Source organism: Bos javanicus, chromosome 11 (genome assembly GCF_032452875.1).
Source record: "Bos javanicus breed banteng chromosome 11, ARS-OSU_banteng_1.0, whole genome shotgun sequence".
NCBI lineage: Eukaryota > Metazoa > Chordata > Mammalia > Artiodactyla > Bovidae > Bos > Bos javanicus.
The window spans coordinates 47,877,017-47,895,446 of record NC_083878.1 but is presented as its reverse complement, the minus strand read 5'-3'; the positions used below and the strand labels follow the sequence as shown (position 1 = coordinate 47,895,446).

Below are 18,430 nucleotides of genomic sequence, written 5' to 3'. Positions count from 1 at the left end.
TTTGCTATTTGAGGCCCACTGAGGTAGGAGGCTAGGCAAGGTGGGGACCCAGAGAGGGTTCAGGGCTGAGTAAGGCAGTGGCCTAGCAAGGGTGGGGAGACTGATTACATGCAGAGGGTTGAGCAGGTGAAGGGAATATGTGTGTGTGTGTGCGCTTAGTCGCTCAGTTGTGCCTCGTTGTGACCTCATGTATTGTAGCCTGCTGCGCTCCTCTGTCCTTGGAATTCCCCAGGCAAGAATACTAGAGGGGGTTGCCATTCCCTTCTCCAGGGCGGTCTTCCCAATACAGGGATTGAAACTGGGTCTCTTGTACTGCAGGCAGATTCTTTACTGTCTGAGCCACCAGAAAGCCCCAAGGGAATATATAATAAAATATAAAATAAAAAATCACATTAGCAAAATAAGGTTAAAGTTAATATTATAATATATATGCACAACATTGTAGAATGCAAAGAGTTTTCATATCATGGCGGCATCTTGTTATCCAAGGCATTTTAGAGGCCAGTGCTTCTAGTTATATTTAATAGTGAGGAAAATAAAGTTGAGAGACTTTCCCAAAGTCACATAACAACTTGAAGGCATAGCTGAGACTAGAATTCTGGGATTCAGATTTCCAGGTCACTACTCTCTACAACAAAAGAGCAGTGCTTGAATACTTGATATGTTTATCATAAAAAAGGGGATTATCAGAACAGAAAATACTGGTCAGGAAAGAATAATGCCATTTAATCCCCCAATTTCAACTATTTGGAAAAACTGTGGCCATTCACAGATTTCTATCCAAAAAGTGGATTTAAATTTACTTGGCTATTGCTCTTCCAGAAGAAAATATTCATCGAATAGGAACAGATCAATGACACAAAACAAAACAAACAAAAAAGTAGAAATTAGATTTTTATTATATTATAAACATTTCCAGAATATAAACTGATTTTGTATCAAGACTCTTTTTAAAAACTGTATGTAACTTAAGCTTATTATAATGTATGTCATTTTCCACCTTTCAATCTAGAAAATATACTGCAAGTTAGATCTAACGGAGGAAAAATATCTAAATTGCTTCACAGAGAAAACTAATGAATATAAAAATACCCACCCCAAACTAAAACCCAATCAAGAAATAGATTCTGTTAAGCCTATTAATCCTACTTAAATATAAATGACCTCCCAAGGGAAAAATACTTCCATCATCACAGCAACCAGATGAATAAAAGCAGAGCCACTCTTGTTAAGGGAAATTACATTATGTATAAGAAAAATGTAGTAATGATTTTAGAAAATGAGGAAAAATATTTGCATGTTGGATAGCAAGCGTACTCTGTTTCCTGTTCTTTTAGCCTTTGTACCTGCTCATGTGAGAAGAGGGATTTGAACATGAACACTGTAAAACCAAGCTTCTCAGCTATTAGTTTAACCCTGGGGGAACCAATGCAAGAGCTTCAAAATCCAAGGATAGACTGGTCCCAAAGCATTTCCTCCTCTGTCCTTTCTTGGCCTTGTTCCTTTTTCTCTTTTCTGCGCTTACGTTCCTCTTTCTTAGAGGCTACATCTCGGCTTTTTTTCTCCTTCCGGTTCTTAAGCTTTTCTGTACTGACTCTGACTGTTTCTGCCTCCGTTTTGCTTGTTTGGATGCTCTTGTATTTGTCTAAATCTATTTCCTCACAAGCTTTTTTCCTCTTATGCTTGGGTCGCTCCTCCTCTGGCTTTTCTCTGCCTTCCTCTGTGTGCCTTTTCCTCTTCTGATGTATGTGTTTATAACTAGCCTGATGGGCACTGGTATTATTTTCTGAGGAGAGGTGCCTGTAAACTCCAGATTCTACACTGTATGAGCTACAGTTACATTCGTGCTGACTAAGGTTCGGGGGTACAGGTTTTCCTGAGAAACAGTCCCTGGTGAACTGAGAGTAGCTCAGGGAGTCTAGTCTCAGCCTGCTGTCATGAGCTGGTAGCCACTGAGGTAACTGCTTTTCCACTCTTTGTGAAATACTGCATGATCTTGGGTAGGTTTGGACGGTTCCATATGGGAGTCTTTGTTCAAACATTCTACACCTGGGTCTAGAGTCAACCTCTTCTTTGTACCCATAGGTTTCCAAATAATCCTCTCTCATCTTCCTGAAACAAGTCTTTGGCTCTAAGCCTCTGGCTTTCTGCACTTTGATATAATCTTCAAGTTCATCTTGAAAAGAGTCATATGTCTTCTTTGAATGCTTCATTAGCTTGACAAGGGATTCTCTGTGGGTAGAAAAGATGGGAGAAAATTCTTACTAGATTATTTAATTCTGAATATTTCCTTTACTCTTGAAGAATCTCAAAAGACAAAATAAAGAAGCCCCTTCCCCATCCCAAAATTAAAATCTACTTTGGTATAAAAGTTAAATATCATGATATTATATGCCAAAAAGGAGCATAAGGAAGTCAAATATTGCCTATGCCACTCACAAGTAATTTTATCCTTCTCAGAAGTGAGATGAAGGAGGCAGAAAGGAGCTGACATGTATAATTCTTTTGTAGGGCTAAAAATGTAAAGCTTTGTAGGGATATATGGATAGAAGGACTTACACATCCATGGTGAGTGGCCTGATCTGAGTGCTCAAATAATTTCTAAAATTCAGATTCTTGAACACTGTTGTCTAAGAAAAGTAACAAACCATAGAGAGGTAATTTTAAAAATCTTTTGTTCACTCAAAATAAAATAAACATACATACTCACCAGATAACAGTATTGTAAGACTTAACAATAAAATTATAAAATGGTTTTGGAATGCTGGAAATTAGAAATCCAGCTGAGACAAAACTACTCGTAGGTATAGGGCATGAGAAAAGATGAGGGAACAGAGTTCTGTATCTTCTGCATAAGGAATTGGATTTCATTCTGTTACTTCTGATTGGTGAAAAAGACATTCTAGAATGCCTTCTGGCTTGTTCTCTATTAAAGAGCTGGTGGGAGGGCTAAGCGGGAAATGGAGGTGAAAGCTCAGAGTGGGTAGGGATTTATGTAGAGAAAAGTTTCAGAAGAAATTTCAAGCCGATATGCTAATCTTTGTTTGCTTGCTTTTTGGGGGATGGGGCAGTACAACTACTATTTCTCTTTCTGTCCCCACCTCAAATCCTGCATTACAAATATAGCAGAAAATGTACTTAGTATGAGAAGATAATATTTTTGGTGATATGCTTTATTTCCAAAAATTATGAGGCAGTATAACCCATGCAGTTCCTTCCTTTAACAGAAACAAGTCTGACAGCAATCTAGAGTCACCAATGATCAGCTAGTTTTACTGGCAATTTGAGATTAAAAAGGAAGTCTAAATGAAGCCTAATTTGGTGAGCCAGAAAATTTAGTTCCTATTCAACTTAAATAGTAGAAAAATTCTGACTAGAGCAAAATGTAACATATTATTAAACAGGGGCAAAAAAATTTGACCAGACATTTCAGAAAAGAATATACACAAATGGACAGTAAACACATGAAAGATGCTCAGTATGATTCATCATCAAGTAGACGTTAATTAAAACCACAAAGCAATACCATCATGCACTCACTAGAATGACTGAAATTAAAGAGATTGGTGAGGATATAGAACAACTGGAATTCTCAAATGTTGCTGGTAGGATATAAAATGGTACGACTACTTGGAAAATAGTCTGGTAGTTTCTAAGGAAGTTAGACATACACCTACCATATGATCTAGTTATTCCACTCCTAGATATTTATCCTAAAGAGAAGGAAGTATATGTCCACATAAAGACTTATACTTGAATATTCACAGCAGTTTTATGTGTAATAGCCCCAGAAAGGAAAAAAAAACCCAAATATTGATCAACAGATAAATGCATAAATCAAACAGTGGTATATCCATATAATGGAATCAATGATAAAAAGGATCAGACTATTGATACACTTGACGAAATGGATGAATCTCAAAATAATCAAGCTGACTCAAAAAAGCCTGAGAAAATAGTACATAATACACGATTCCATGTACATAAAGCTCTTGAAAAAGGAAAACTAACCTATAGCAATACAGTGGTTGCCTGGGAAAAAGTAGTCAGGAAAAAGTAGGAGGGAGCTCAGCTGGTAAAGGATCCGCCTTCAATGCTGGAGACCCTGGTTCCATTCCTGCATCAGGAAGATCTAATGGAGAAGGGAATGGCAACCCATGCTGGTATTCTTGGGCTTCCCTGGTGGCTCAGACAGTAAAGAATCCACCTGTAATGCGGGAGACCTGTGTTTGATCCCCAGGTTGGGAAGATCCTCTGGAGGAGGGCAAGACAACCCACTCCAGTATTCTTGCCTGGAGAATCCTCATGGACAGAGGAGCCTGGCTGGCTACAGTCCATGGGGTTCCACAGAGTTGGACATGACTGAGCAACTCAGCACAGCATTATAAGGGGCATTTCTGGGGGCATGGATATGTTTACTGTCTTAACTATGGTGATCATTTCATCAATATATATGTTTCAAACCTATCAAATTATATACCTGGAATATGTACAGTTTCCTGTACATACCTCAACTATACCTCAATAAAGCTACTTTTAAAAAGTCACTAATAAAATTAAAAAGATGTTGATAATTGTCAAAACTGGATGATAAGTACAGAAGGTGTCATAATACTGTTTTCTCTATTTTTATATTTAAAAATGTTTTATAAGAAAAAGATTTTACTTCATACTCACAGGATGGCTATAATTAAAAAGATAGATAATAAATAATGTGCTGGCAAAGAAGAGGAAAAACTGGAGACTTCATTCATTCTTGGTGGGAATGTAAAATGGTACAGCAACTTTGGAAAACAGTTTGGCAGTTCTTCAAAATGTCAAACACAGAGTCACCACATAACCCTAGCAATTTCACTCCTAAATATATACCCAAGAGAAATGAAAATCTATGTCGACACAAAAATTTGTACAAAAATGTTTACAGCAGCACTATTACTGACAGCTAAAATTAGAAACAATCAATGTTCATTAGCTGATGAATGGATAAACACAATGTGGCAATTCACACAATGGAATGTCATTCAGGAATATAAAGGAATGAGGTACTACAAAATGGTATACCATGGATGAAACTTGAAGACAACCCCAAAAGATCACAGATGGTGCAGAGATCAATGAAGAGGTGAACTGAACCTTACCCTTATCAGACTGAGACCTTGGTGGAGAAATCTGATCATATTCACTCATTAATTAGTTCCGTTTTTTAGCATGAACTTTCTCCAAATAGCGAGACTGTGCAACAACCGAGGAGCTAAAAACCATGACAGCAGAGATTTTAAAAATCTATTGTTGCCCAGTATTCTACTTCCCTTTACCTGAAACCAAGCAATCTTTTCTTTTTTCTAAAAAAAGTTAAACTTGCTTTGAGGTTTGAAGTTTGAAGTTATCGAAGGTTAACTGCTCTACAATATTGCAAGCACAATCTTGTTATAATGATTAAATAATTCAAAGTTTAGAATTACATCAACATAAATCAATCATCTGAAAACTCACAAAATGCATCTTCAATTTCTTATTTTGCTTCCTGTAAATCTGAAAGTAAAGCCAACTTTTTGAGTATGTGTTTTGTGCTGTGCTTAATCATTCAGTGTGCGACCCCATGGATTGGAGCCTGCTAGGCTCCTCTGTCCATGGGGATTCTCCAGGCAAGAATATTGGAGTGGGTTGCCATGCCCTCCTCCAAGGGATCTTCCCAATCCAGGGATTGAACCCAGATCTCCTGCATTGCAGGTGGATTCTTACTGTTTGAGCCAAGAGGGAAGCCCAGTGTGTATTTTACCCTTGAAAAATAAATAATATTGTTTATTTTAGAGAAAGTGATCCAAAATTTACACCTCTGAATTTGAAAATAGCACTTGTGAGTTTTAGTTTATTTACTCAGGAATTTTACTATATTTAGTCTGAACTAAGAGTGTTATACTTTCGCTTGCTTTCAAATCAAAGTATAACATATATAAATAATTCAGTATAAATTATGTATAATATGTATAATGCTTCAGTATAAATAACGCTAATAATTGAGATGTCCTTTATTTTCAACCTACCTCATAATGTGAAATCCATTATGATTCAAATTATGGCACTAGTTCTTATAAGCCTTCTACAAAAGGTATCTGTAAAATGTTCAGTCTTTGCTCACTCAACGTGGTATCTATGAATAAAATAAGGGCAGGTAAGACATTTACGATAATATTTTCAATTTTCAACCCTGTATCATTTCATATACCATATCAAATCTTAACTTCTCAAGTTAAGACTGCTTACAAGGCTAAAGTAATAGCTTTTTGCTCATTGGAATGGCAATTTCAGTATGAAAACATTTAGTAAGCCTCTGATATTGCATATGAGCTTGAGCAAACTCCAGGAGACAGTGAAGAGCAGGGAAGCCTGGCGTGTTGCAGTTCATGGGGTCACAAAGAGTTGGATATGACTTAGCGACTGAACAACAACAATGATGTATTTTTTAGTTCAGAAAATACTTCTTCTCTGAAGGAGAAGTTACTGGGGCACATTACAGTAGGACTCTGGACTTGAGGGAAATGATTTGGGGCGGGCATCCAGCCTTAGTACTTCGTGTCTTAGAGCAGACATGTTTCTGATTTTTGATCTTTGTAATTGTTAAAATCCCAGCGGTATCTCTCTCCCCATGTTGGCTGACTTCTCCCATCTGGGACTTAATGTAATTGATTTACTTTTCTAAATGTAGGACTTTATACTTTATCCTGGTAAAGGTTTAGGCCACCACTCTCATCTCTGACAATCTTAAAATTCAGATTCTTTTAATCTTGGCATTTGCTACAATACTAGTTATAATCTAAAATGGTACACAGTTTTGACAATGTCTTTAAAAGTTAAACACCTACTATAGGATCCAGTCATTTCACTCCTATGTATTTGCCCAAGAGACATGAAAACATGTCCATGTACATGAATACTCATAGCAGCTTTATTTCTTATAGCCAAAATCAGAAGCAACTCTATCAGCAGGGGAATGGGTAAGAAAAGTGTGGTATATCCATACAACAGAATTATTCAGCGGCGAAAAGGAACAAAATAGCAATACATACAACATGGATGAATCACAAAATAATCATGCTGAGTAAAAGCATGAGTACCTACTGAGTCTACTTATAAAAGTTCTAGAAACACAAATTAATCTGTAGCGATAGAAAGCAGATTAGTGGTTGCCAGGCACAAGGATGGAGGGAGGGATAAATTGTAAAGGAGGAGGAGAAAAGTGTTCAAGCTGGTGGAAATACATGGCATTTTGTTTATGAAAGTGGTTTCATGTCAAATACCTGCCAAAAACTCATTGTACACTTTTAATGAGTGCTGTTTACTATAAGTAAAGTAAACCTCAGTAAAGTGTATGAGAGGCGCTTAAAGATCTAAAATGAATGTTTTGGAAAAAAATTCTACTGTAATTTGTTAAACTGGATACGTAACTGTGTGTTAGTCACTCAGTCGTGTCTGACTCTTTGTGATTCCATGGACTGTAGCCTGACAGGCTCCTCTGTCTGTGGAATTATCCAGGCAAGAATACTGGAGTGGGTTACCATTCCCTTCTCCAGGGGATCTCTCGGACCCAGTGACTGAACCCAGGTCTCCTCCATTGCAGGCAGATTGTTGAGCCACCATATATATATACACACACACAGATATTTGGCCAAGCAACAAGTGGGATCTTAGTTCCCCAACCAGGGATGGAACCCACCTGTGTGCCCCCTGCAGCAGAAGCAGTCTTAACCACTGAACTTTAGGGAAGTCCCTACACTGGATCTTTAAATGTTGGCTTTGTTTCCAGGAAGATCATCCACCTAACATAGCTTAAGCCAACCTATGCAGAACTACTGCTTGCCACACAATGTTAATTTTCTCACTGCTTCTAGGAGCTAGACATAGGGACTCTAGAGTCAGTTCTGGCACTTATTATATAGGCTTGGTCAAGTTTTTCAGGTATTGTGGATCTTAAGGAAATTAACAAATGTAAAGTACTTAGAAGAGTATTGGCACATAGTAAATGCTGTACAACTGGGCTGTTTTTATTGTCATTTGGGATTTCATCCATTTAACTGAAATGTTTTTCCAACCAATTATTCCAGTAACTGTGTGCTCAGTTGCTTGTCATGTCCGACTGTTTGGGACCCTAAGGACTGTAGCCCGCTAGGCTTCTTTGTTCATGGGACTCTCCAGCCAAGAATACTGGAGTGGGTAGCCATGCCCTCCTCCAGGGGTCTTCCCAGACGGGGTCTTCCCAGACTAAGGATGGAACCTGTGTCTCTCCCGTCTCCTGCGTTGCAGACAGATTCTTCACCCACTAAGCCATCTAAAAGCCCATTCCAGTAACTACAGAAAGCCAAATGAAGAAAAGATTATGGCTATACAGGTCAGGAGTGCCTGACAGGAGTACCTAATTCTTTGCATTTCAAGCTAACTCATGTTTCAGAAGGACCTTTTTTTTTTAAATGAAAAGTCAAATTTCAACTTGATTCTTACTATCTTTTCTGATTGCTGATTTTAAACCAACTCTTATAAGGTTTCAGTTTATGTCCTGTGTTAATGTTTGCTATATGTACTTTGACGTCTAAAAGAATGGAATGTCAAGCAGAAACATCCAATCTATTTACAAGTTGGTATTAGGTCTCAAGCAAGAAATAGTTTGTTTCTTCTGAAACTCATTTGGAGTATTTTTCTCAGATTAGGGTTAATTTTTGTAAAAAATCTAGCAAAATTCTGAAAACTTGATGTTCCTATTTGTACAAGTCTAGTTATAGATGACTATCCACAATGCCATTCACTTCCAGGAAAGATATAGTGCAAATAGAAAGAAAATGTAATCTTTTATTTCGAGAAATGAAACTATGCACCTTGCTATTCAATATCTGTACAAGGGTTGGTCTTATTTCAGTAATAATAGGTAAAGCCATTGCAAAAGCTAAAGTAATAAAAACATTGCATGTGAACTACTGAGTTAAATATGAAAAATGAAAAGTATGAATTACTTGCAATTCAAAACTGTCTAAAAAGGTTTAGTATTTAATAAAATACTAAGAACCACTCCACTGTTCCTAATTCTAATCTTGTCAGAAAATTTGTTACACCCCAGTCATCCTTTCAGGGGCTTCCCTGGCAGCTCAGATGGTAAAGAATCTGCCTGCAATGCAGGAGACCAGGTTTGATCCCTGGGTCGGGAAGATCTCCTGAAGAAGGGAATGGCTTCAGGAGAATTCCATGGACAGAGGACTCTGGGAGGCTACAGTCCATCGGGTCACAGAGTTGGACACCACTAAGCAAGCATACAATCACCCTTTTAGAAATTGCAAAACCTGAATTTAACTTTTGCATTATATATGTTTTTAATATGCCACAATAGGTTTAATAGGTTGATGAGTAAATCAACTCAATCTGAGTGAAAAATTTACTAAAAATTTTCATGCCCACAGGACACTACCCGATTTGTGTTGTAACATGACATTAAAACTAAGTTTTAAAAAATACTTATTAAATATCTTTAATCACTGAAGAAAAAATGTTTGAGCAAAATTAGAATGTTAATTTGGCAAGTTTTAGGTGTAATTAGTTTCCCTTTAATAAACTCTTTTTTAAATATATCAAATTAATGACACAGTACTACATTTTTACATGGAGTTCACTAAGAAGCATTAAAGGACATTTTCCCCACCATTTGCATCTTCTCTCAGCAATGTTATGTATCATTCACTGTACTTTGTTAAAGTTATCCAGAAGTATTTTGGTTTTTATGCAATAGTTAATAGTATTTTTTTAAAATCTCAATGTCTAATTGCTTGTTTTTAACATTTACAGATAGTATTGGTTTTGTATATTAACCTTGTACTTTGTGTCCTTGCTAAACTCACTTATTCTAGTAGCTTTTCCAAAATTCCTTGGGATTTTCTACATAGATGATTATTTGTTGTTGTTGAGTTGCTAAGCCGTGTCTGATTCTTTTGTGACCCTGTGGACTGTGAACTGCCAGGCTCCTCTGTCCATGAAATTTCACACTGGAGTGGGTTGCCTCTTCCTTCTCCAGGTTATCTTCCCAACCCAGGGACTGAACTTTATTCTCCAGCACTGCAGGCAGATTCTTTACCACTGAGCCACCACAGAGCCCATAGATGATCAGATCATTAGTATCAGCAAACAAAGACAGTCTGATTTCTTCCTCTCCAATCTGTAAACCTTTTTTCCTTTCCTGACTATACTGGTTAGGACGTCCAGGACAATACTAAAAAGAACTGGCGAGAATAGACATCCCTGCCTTGCTCCTGGCTCTTGAGGTTGGCAATCTTTTAAAACCATTATAACCTGAGGGAAGACTAGAGCACAGCCTGTATCAGGAAAGGGGTTCCCAACCCCTGGGCCACGGACAGTTAACTGTCACGGCCTCTTAGGAACAGGGCTGCAAAGTGGAAGGTAAGTGGCCTGCAATCAAGCAAAGCTTCGTCTGTATTTATAGCTGATCATCGCTTGCATCCCCCAGTCTGTGTAAAAATTGTCTTCCACGGAACCGGTCTCTGGTGCCAAAACAGTTGGGGACTGTTTGGGGGACCGCTGTTTTAGGAGACTAGGTAACTGATTCCGTTCTCTTAACCAAAGTATGCTGCTTTATTCCTTTTTACCAGAGGGTCAAATTCCATCTAAGAAGTTTTGAGAGATGCAGTGTATACTTTCTAGTATTATGAATACTCACTCTTAACTGAGTTAGTTATTAACCTTGCCTTTTCAGGAAATGAGATTAGTATGTGACCTATGAGTTTGCCATAGAACTGGATGACTTATAGTTATTTTACACTAATAAAATCACACAAGTAACAGGATTTGCTATGGCACATTTCCAATGACAAAACATAAAGGAATTAACAAAATCATTAATTGGGATTATTGGTTACAAATGTAATATAAAATTTATGTCCATTTATTTTGGTTGTGCTGTACAGCTTGCAGGATCTTAGTTCCCTAACCTAGGCCCCAGCAGGAAAAGCACTGATTCCTAATCATTAGATGATCAGGGAAATTTCCTGTCTTTACTCAAACTAAGCCTTTGGTAAAGAATCCACCTGCAGTGCAGGAGACCTGGACTCGACTCGTGGGTTGGGAAGACCCCCTGGAGATGGAAATGGCAACCCACTCGAGTATTCTTCCCTGGAAAATTTCATGAACAGAAGAGCCTGGTGGGCTACAATCCATGGGGTCACAAAGAGTTGGACATGACTGAGTGACTGAGCACACACAAATGTTTTGAATATCAATCATTGTAAGTAATCTATGGCTAGCTAGCTCAAGGACCTTGACTAGATCAACTAAGAAATTAGTTTTACTTGGGCCCATTCTGAATTAGAATGTCATCAAATACGTGCCAGTCCTTCCAAAAGGTCAGTAAATGTAAATAGGTCAGTAAGAATGATCATGTCCTAACATAAGAACCTGGTTAATGGGAGGGGCTCTAAATGGTTTCTGAATAAATATAAGGGCTTATTAGCTTGATTTTCTGTCATTTGTCTCGAATCTCTGCAAAAAAACAAAGGAACACTTCAGACAATTGCTATGTAAATGGGTTAGATTCAATAAGCAGTTAGAAATGCTCTTCATTCTGAAAATGAGTCTAATTTTCTTTTCTTTTAAAAAGCCAGATAAGAAAGAACTGTTTGCTGTGGTTTTGTTTCTATTGATTTCTTAGTAATATTATTCTGAAAAAAGTTTTTAACTGTCAAAAATATTTGAGAAACTTCTTTCAATGAATTACAAAGTGTCCTGGAAAATCTTACTACACTTTCACCATAAATGTGATGTATATTTCTTTTCAAGTAAGTCTGGTCATGTGGTATTTGAGTTTTTGTGATTGAGTCTAATTTCTCAATTTCCTATTTGTAATTTACACCTTCTATATATTCCCTGCTTGCAAATTCTTAATCCTTACTGACCTTTATTATCAAGCCCAGTTTAAGAGAAGCTCCTTCATAAGTATTACAGCTACAGGTGAAAATGGATCAGGAGTTTTAATAGTCCTTTCAGGATCTTGAAAAGGAGAGTGGAATTTAATAATTGAAAGGATGATAATTCTTTGACACCTTTTGGAGGAATCTTAAGAAAAAAAGATATTGGCTAAGTACTAGATAAATTTTTTTTTCTCTTTCAGCTCATGTACAATAGGAAATTACATTAGGCGTTTATAAATATCTAAACTAAAAATATACCGGGTCCTAGGAGTGTTTTAAATAGCATATCAAATATTTACTATTTGTTAAGTAGCAGTTAACTGAATAATTAATAAGGATATTTACTTAAAAGTGACGAGGTAATTTTTAGGTAGTAAATTCTATTTTCCAAATCCTAACAAAATCTCAGCTGTAACTCAAAGTATTTCACTACTCTTTGAACGTCATTTGATAGCCATTTTAAGTCAAAGTTTCATGTTTTATAAATTGCTGTTCTAGTACACAGCCAAGCCAAACCAGTTCATAATTTTAAAGCTGGTGAGGTCCTCTATTTGGTTTGTGCAGACTTCCTCAACCTTGACACTGACATCTCGTGTAGGATAATCCTTTGTGGAGGCTGTGGTATGTCTATGTTGGTGCCCTGTGCTTTTCATGTTGTGTGTGCCATCTCTGGCATCTAGCAGATACCAGTAGTACCACTGCTCACCAAGCTGTTCCTTGTCCAGTGGCAAAAACCAAGGAAAAAAGTCTTCAAACATTGCTAACTGTCCTCTAAGGTAGGGGCAGGGCAAAAGCATCTGTTTGTGAAAGTCACTCAATCGGGCTAGTCCAACTCCCCTCCCCACAGATGGCAAAACAAGTTCAGAAAGTTTGGGACTTAGTGTCATAAAGCTAGTTGAGAAATTAGCACTAGAATCTATTTAGTCAAGACTCCTATGCCCTCAAAACCACCTTGAAGCAGTACAGAAAGGTAACTGCCTGCCAACACTTTGTTTTGAACTGATTTTTAGTCTTTAGTAACTGCACATATTCAAAGTCATTGCAAAACAAAACAAAACAAAAAAAACCCCACTCTGGCAAAAAGCTGTTTTTTTTCCCCCCATGAGAAACTGTTTCCAAATTTCTGTGATGTGGCTATGGAAGCTAAACTGAATTGTAGTCTTGACATCATAATAGCTCAGGCTTGTTAGTGAAAGGCAGGAAGTTTGGTATGAAAGCAGAAAATTCAGATTTTATTTTTTTAATCTCAGAACAGTAATACTAACCCAGGCTGATTGAAGACACTAAACCTAGTCTTCTAAAAGTTGCTCTCACTAAGGTACTTAATGAAACATCATTTGGTTACAGTTTCTGATCTCCATTCTTAGTGAATGGAATTTATATAAAATATTTACAAAATGTTCTAAGAAATTTATAATATTTTACTGTTTTGTCATTCCTTCAAGTGAAAGGTATAAAAGATTATTCAAGAGTACACAAAAATAGAGTATACTGTGGAAGATGAAAATAAAAATTATTTTAATGAAGTTATATTTACTGCTGTTCCTCAGGAAAAAGGAAAATTAAATTATCCAACAATGTTCTGGCTTCCACCAAAAATAATGTTCTCATTTTGTCTCTCTGGAGACAAAAAGCAACATGAGGCAACACTGCAAATACTAAAAATTAACTATGAAACTGAAGATGGCTGAATGTTCTACTAGAATCTTCTGCAGTGGGATCAAGCTCCACGATCCAAAATCATTTCAAAACTGCCTTAAAGCCTAAACTCATAGTTTGGAACCAGCAGTTTGTTTGTACTTGTAAGTTCTTACAGTACTTGTAAGAACTCAAACATCTCTTAGATCGAAATGGTCAAGAAGTAGCTCTTTGTTTTAGGGAAAATGAACTTGTGAAAACTGTAAAAACTCTAGGCAGGTATATTTCTTTCAAACTTTTGCAGAGACTTGACCAAATTTTAACATGGTCACGTTTGAATGAACCAGCCCCATCGTTGAGCTCAGGTCTGAAAAGCTCACGGCTGTCAAAAAATATTTACTGTTTGTTCTAGCCAACACCTGATGAGGTTCCTGGCCTCTCTTTCATACAGTTCTTACTAAAGGGTTTACAATTGCGAACTCTTCCTCAGGCTCTTTGAAATGTATTTCTGTCTCCTACAGCTCGGGTGTGTCTGAGTCTCACGGATCTGAAAGTCATTCCTTTGAAATGTGATGATCATGTATTTCAGAGGCTGTCTCCCAGTTTCTGTGGGAAAACAGAATTCTCACTTCCGTAATTGCCAGCAAGCTGACACTGCCCAACCCTTTGTTAAGTCTGTACTTCTCCGACTCTACTTGAACCCCACCTTCCCCCATTCCTTCTTTTAAGACCCCCCAGTCACTTCTGCGAAAAGTCGGAATGGAGCTCAGTATTTTTCCTACTATCAGTAGTTACTGAATAAAAGTTGTTTTCGCCGCCCTAACTGAAGTCCTGCTTTGACACTGGCAGGTATCTATTAAAACTCACACCACTATCAAGATGAGCTTGTACATCTTGGAGGCTTGTTTTAAAGGGTGTTATCCTCAAAAAACCCGGGGAAACTCTGCGAAGTGATCCCTCAAAACTTAACCCCTCTTCTCTTCCTCCAGGGCCCCAGGAACCTTGGGCTCGCGTGTTTACTTCCTATTCTCCCCAAGTTCCGACTCCACTTCTCCCTACTTGTGAGTGAGGTCGCCACTTTCCGGGATGTTCAATTTCACCCCGCGCAGGTCTACGCCCTTCCGCGTCTGGGGCATTTTCTCTCCTTGCCTCTGTCCCCATCACATCCTCCCCTTCCCTCGCCCTGTCACTCTCTATCTACAGCCTCGGCCGGGTCGCCTCTCTCCCGCTCCAACCTCAGCTCCCCCGGCAGCGGAGACGTCCCTTCTCCCTCCGCGATCCACGTGGGAGCCCGGCGCCCGTTTCCCAGGGGTGACGGGTGGGGAGGGGAGCGGAGAGCCTCAGGTCCTGTCCGGTCCGCCATTTCGCACTCTCCGGGCGCGCCGGGCCTTTACCGGGTCGCAGGATGGAGGGGCTAAAGGCCCGGGCCGCCCCCGCCGCCGGGGCGGGAACTCACCTTCTCTGAGGCAGGGGCAGCGTCTACAACTACTGTCCCCCTCCCCGCCAGCGCCGCCAGCCCGGGGATAGGCCGAGGTGGAGGTGGCGGAGAGGCAGGGACAACCGCTGCCGCACCGCCGCCTCCGCCGCTGCCGAACAGGCGGGGTAAGAGGAGGAGGAGGAGGCGGAGACCGGACTTCCTGAGGGGAAGTCGCCGCCACCACCAGCGGCTGACTGGACGGAACCGGGGACCATGGCGGCGAGGCGCGCTACTGCGCTTGCGCAGTCTCCCGGCTCCACGAAAGCCGCGCCCTCCGGGTTGCCCTACCCGCTCAGTCCGTCACTTCCCGAGTTCTCTTCTTCTCTGGCTTGCATTAGCCTTTCTTTTGCTGTTCCTTGGTGTACCTCGGTGTTCCTTGCTGTTCCTTAGTCTTTTGCTCTTCTTTGGTGATTTCCCTGGTGGCTCAGTCGGTAAAGAGTCTGCCTGCAATATGGGAGACCTGAGTTCGATCCCTGGGTCGGGAAGATTCCCTGGAGAAGGAAAGGACAACTCACTGCAGTATTCTTGCCTGGAGAATCCCATGGACAGGGGATCTTGGTGGGCTACAGTCCATGGGATCGCAGAGAGTTGGACGCGACTGAGTGACTCACTTTCACTTTCTTTGCTGTTCCTTGGTCTCTCTCCATGGGCCTTCCCAGTTGGTGCTAGGGATAAAGAACTCGGCTACCAATGCAGGAGCCACAAGAAACGGGTCTGAGCCCTGGGTCGGGAAGATCCCCTGGAGAAGGCAATGGCAACCCACTCTAGTATTCTTGCCTGGAGAATCCCATGGACAGAGGAGTCTGGTGGGCTACAGTCCATCGGGTCACAAAGAGTCGGACAGGACTGAAGCGATTTAGCACGCACCCACCATTGGAAGAGAGGAAAAACTCCTGGGGCAGCTCACCTTGGGAGAGTCTGAAACCAATTAGGAAGCCGGTACCCGACGATCCTACATTCAGGGCAGCAAAGGAGACACAGATGTAAAGAACAGACTTTTGGACTCAGTGGGAGAAGGCGAGGTTTTGAGAGAATAGCACTAAATCATGTGTATTACCATATGGTAATCATGTACATTACCATATGCACTTGTACCAGTGCAAGTTCAATACATGAGTCAGGGCACCCAAAGCTAGTGCTCTGGGACAACCCAGAGGGATAGGGTGAGGAGGGAGATGGGAGGAAGATTTAGGATGTGGGGGGACACGTATACTTCTGGCCGATTCATGTTGCTGTATGGCAAAAACCCATCACAATATTGTAAAGTAATTATCTTCCAATTAAATTAATTGAAAAAAAAAAAACAAAACCCAAAAAACCTACGACTTTCCTGGTTCTGTAGTTAAGAATCCACTTCGCAAAGCAGGGGACTTGGGTTCAATCTAAGATCCCACATGCTGAGGAGCAACTAAGCCTGCCCGCTGCAGAGAGTCCATGTGCAACAAGACAAGGTCCTGCATGACACAGCACAGACCCTGAGTGCTGCAACTAAGACCAGACATAGCTCAATAAATACAATTCTTAAAAAATCAGAAAAATACATGCCTTCCTCCCTTACCGGTTTTCTTTGTTAGAGCCTTTAATACAGGGTGGAAAATCCTTGGTCTTGATATGCTGTCATCATTGCTCCATAAATGACCTCTTTCTCTCTCCTTCTGATAGTCTCAGTGTATGCAAATATACATACACACCGGTTCATTTCATCCTCTAATTCCCTATCTCCCAAGGAAATTAATACCCTGTTTGTGGTCATTTCCTTTCATATGAATATAATATATGTGATAAAGATATACTCATTTGAAAGGAATATATGTGTGACTGGGGAAAAAGTTTCGATTATTTTTGAATTTCATAAGATTTATGTCTTTCTCTAGCGGTATTCTGGGACTTGTTTCACTTGCTGTTTTAAGGTACATCCAAGCTGTTGCATATATGTGTAATTTACTCGTTTCATTGCTGTACAATATTCCACCCATCTCCCAATTGATGGGCATGCCCCCTGGTGCACTGTGCAAAAGTTTCTCTTCTGTATGTTCTCCTTTCCCGTCAAACTAGCATTGCCTAATTTCTGGTTCTCATTATCTTTTGTTAGAGCCGGGGCAATGTCTGCCTTACTTATCATCATTCCTGATTTTGTTACCGAAAGTGGGTTCTGGGCTGCTCGCTGCTCAAAAGTCAAACAGTCAAAAGAGGCCAGTTTGGTGGGAAGGAAAGTTTTCTTTATTTTGGATGCCAGCAAGTGGGAGATAGGGTGGAATCTGTGGAAAGACTAACTCCTACCCTTGACAATCTGGACAAGAGCTTTTATAGACAGGGAGCGGCTCCATGCAGAAACAGCCCAGTCAGCTCTGACAATCACCTTGAAATTGGTCATCAGTGGTCTGACCAGTGTCATCTTGATTGTTTTGTGTGCTGTGCTTTGTTTGCTCAGTCGTGTCTGACTCTTTGCAATCCCATGGACTGTAGCCAGGCTCCTCTGTTCTTGGCGATTCTCTAGGCAAGAATACTGGAGTGGGTTGCCATGCCCTTCTCCAGGGGATCTTCCCAACCCAAGGATGGAACCCAGGTCTCCTGCTTTGCAGGTAGATTCTTTACCATCTGAGCCACCCGGGAAGCCCATGAATATTGGAGTGGGTAACCTACTTCTTCTGCAGGGGATCTTTCTGATCCAGGAATTGAACCAGGGTTTCCTGCACTGCAGGCAGATTCTTTACCAGCTGAGCTACCAGGGAAACCCCTGATTGTTTTAGGTACAGTTAATCTTCAGGGTGGGTTGTTCCCATTTCCTTGAGGCCAGTTCTCGGAACTGTGGCAGCTTATGTCATGGCCTACAGTCTGGTCATCATGTAGTTAACTTCATCTGAGGGGAGAAGTATCTATAAGACAGCTCACAGGATATAGCTCAGAATATTATCTATACCTCTTGAGGAGGAACTAAAGGCCCGTGACTTTGCTTAATGACTGCATTGTTATCATTTGGTCTCCTTTGACTGTTTTCCTTTGTTTATGCATTTTCTCACTTCTCTGATTAAACTTATTCTTCGGCTAAAGTTGTTCCATTATTTTTCCCACAAAGGTCCATGTAGTTAAAGCTGTGGTTTTTCCAGTAGTCATGTATGGATGTGAGAGCTGGGTCATAAAGAAAGCTGAGTACTTTCTTTCAAAGAAGAATGGATGCTTTTGAACTATGGTGCTGAAGAAGACTCTTGAGAGTCCCTTGGATTGCAAGAAGATCAAACCAATCCATCCTAAAGGAAATTAATTCTGAATATTCTTTGGAAGGACTGATGCTGAAGCTGAAACTCTAGTACTTTGGCCACCCAATGTGAAGAGCCAACTCATTGGAAAAGACCCTGCT

The 18,430-nt window shown here is 40.0% G+C and overlaps 1 protein-coding gene across 6 annotated transcripts; it reads right to left on the bottom strand.

Annotated features, from left to right (window-relative positions):
• Positions 1 to 881: 881 nt before the first annotated feature.
• KRCC1 (lysine rich coiled-coil 1) lies at positions 882 to 15,277 on the bottom strand. 6 transcript variants are annotated; one of them, XM_061432616.1, is made up of 5 exons: positions 15,052 to 15,240; positions 6,045 to 6,151; positions 5,139 to 5,251; positions 4,012 to 4,132; positions 882 to 2,232 (listed from the first exon to the last, which is right to left on the bottom strand). In XM_061432616.1, the coding sequence occupies exon 5, from the start codon at positions 2,211 to 2,213 to the stop codon at positions 1,440 to 1,442; it is 774 nt and encodes a 257-aa protein (XP_061288600.1). In that variant the 5' UTR covers positions 2,214 to 2,232; positions 4,012 to 4,132; positions 5,139 to 5,251; positions 6,045 to 6,151; positions 15,052 to 15,240; the 3' UTR covers positions 882 to 1,439. The 6 variants fall into 6 exon arrangements, 5 of the variants coding, with proteins under 5 accessions (XP_061288600.1, XP_061288597.1, XP_061288599.1 ...); XM_061432613.1 differs by lacking the exons at positions 4,012 to 4,132; positions 5,139 to 5,251 and adding an exon at positions 13,996 to 14,201; XM_061432615.1 differs by lacking the exon at positions 4,012 to 4,132 and having other exon boundaries at positions 15,052 to 15,237.
• Between the last annotated feature and the right edge of the window lie 3,153 nt (positions 15,278 to 18,430).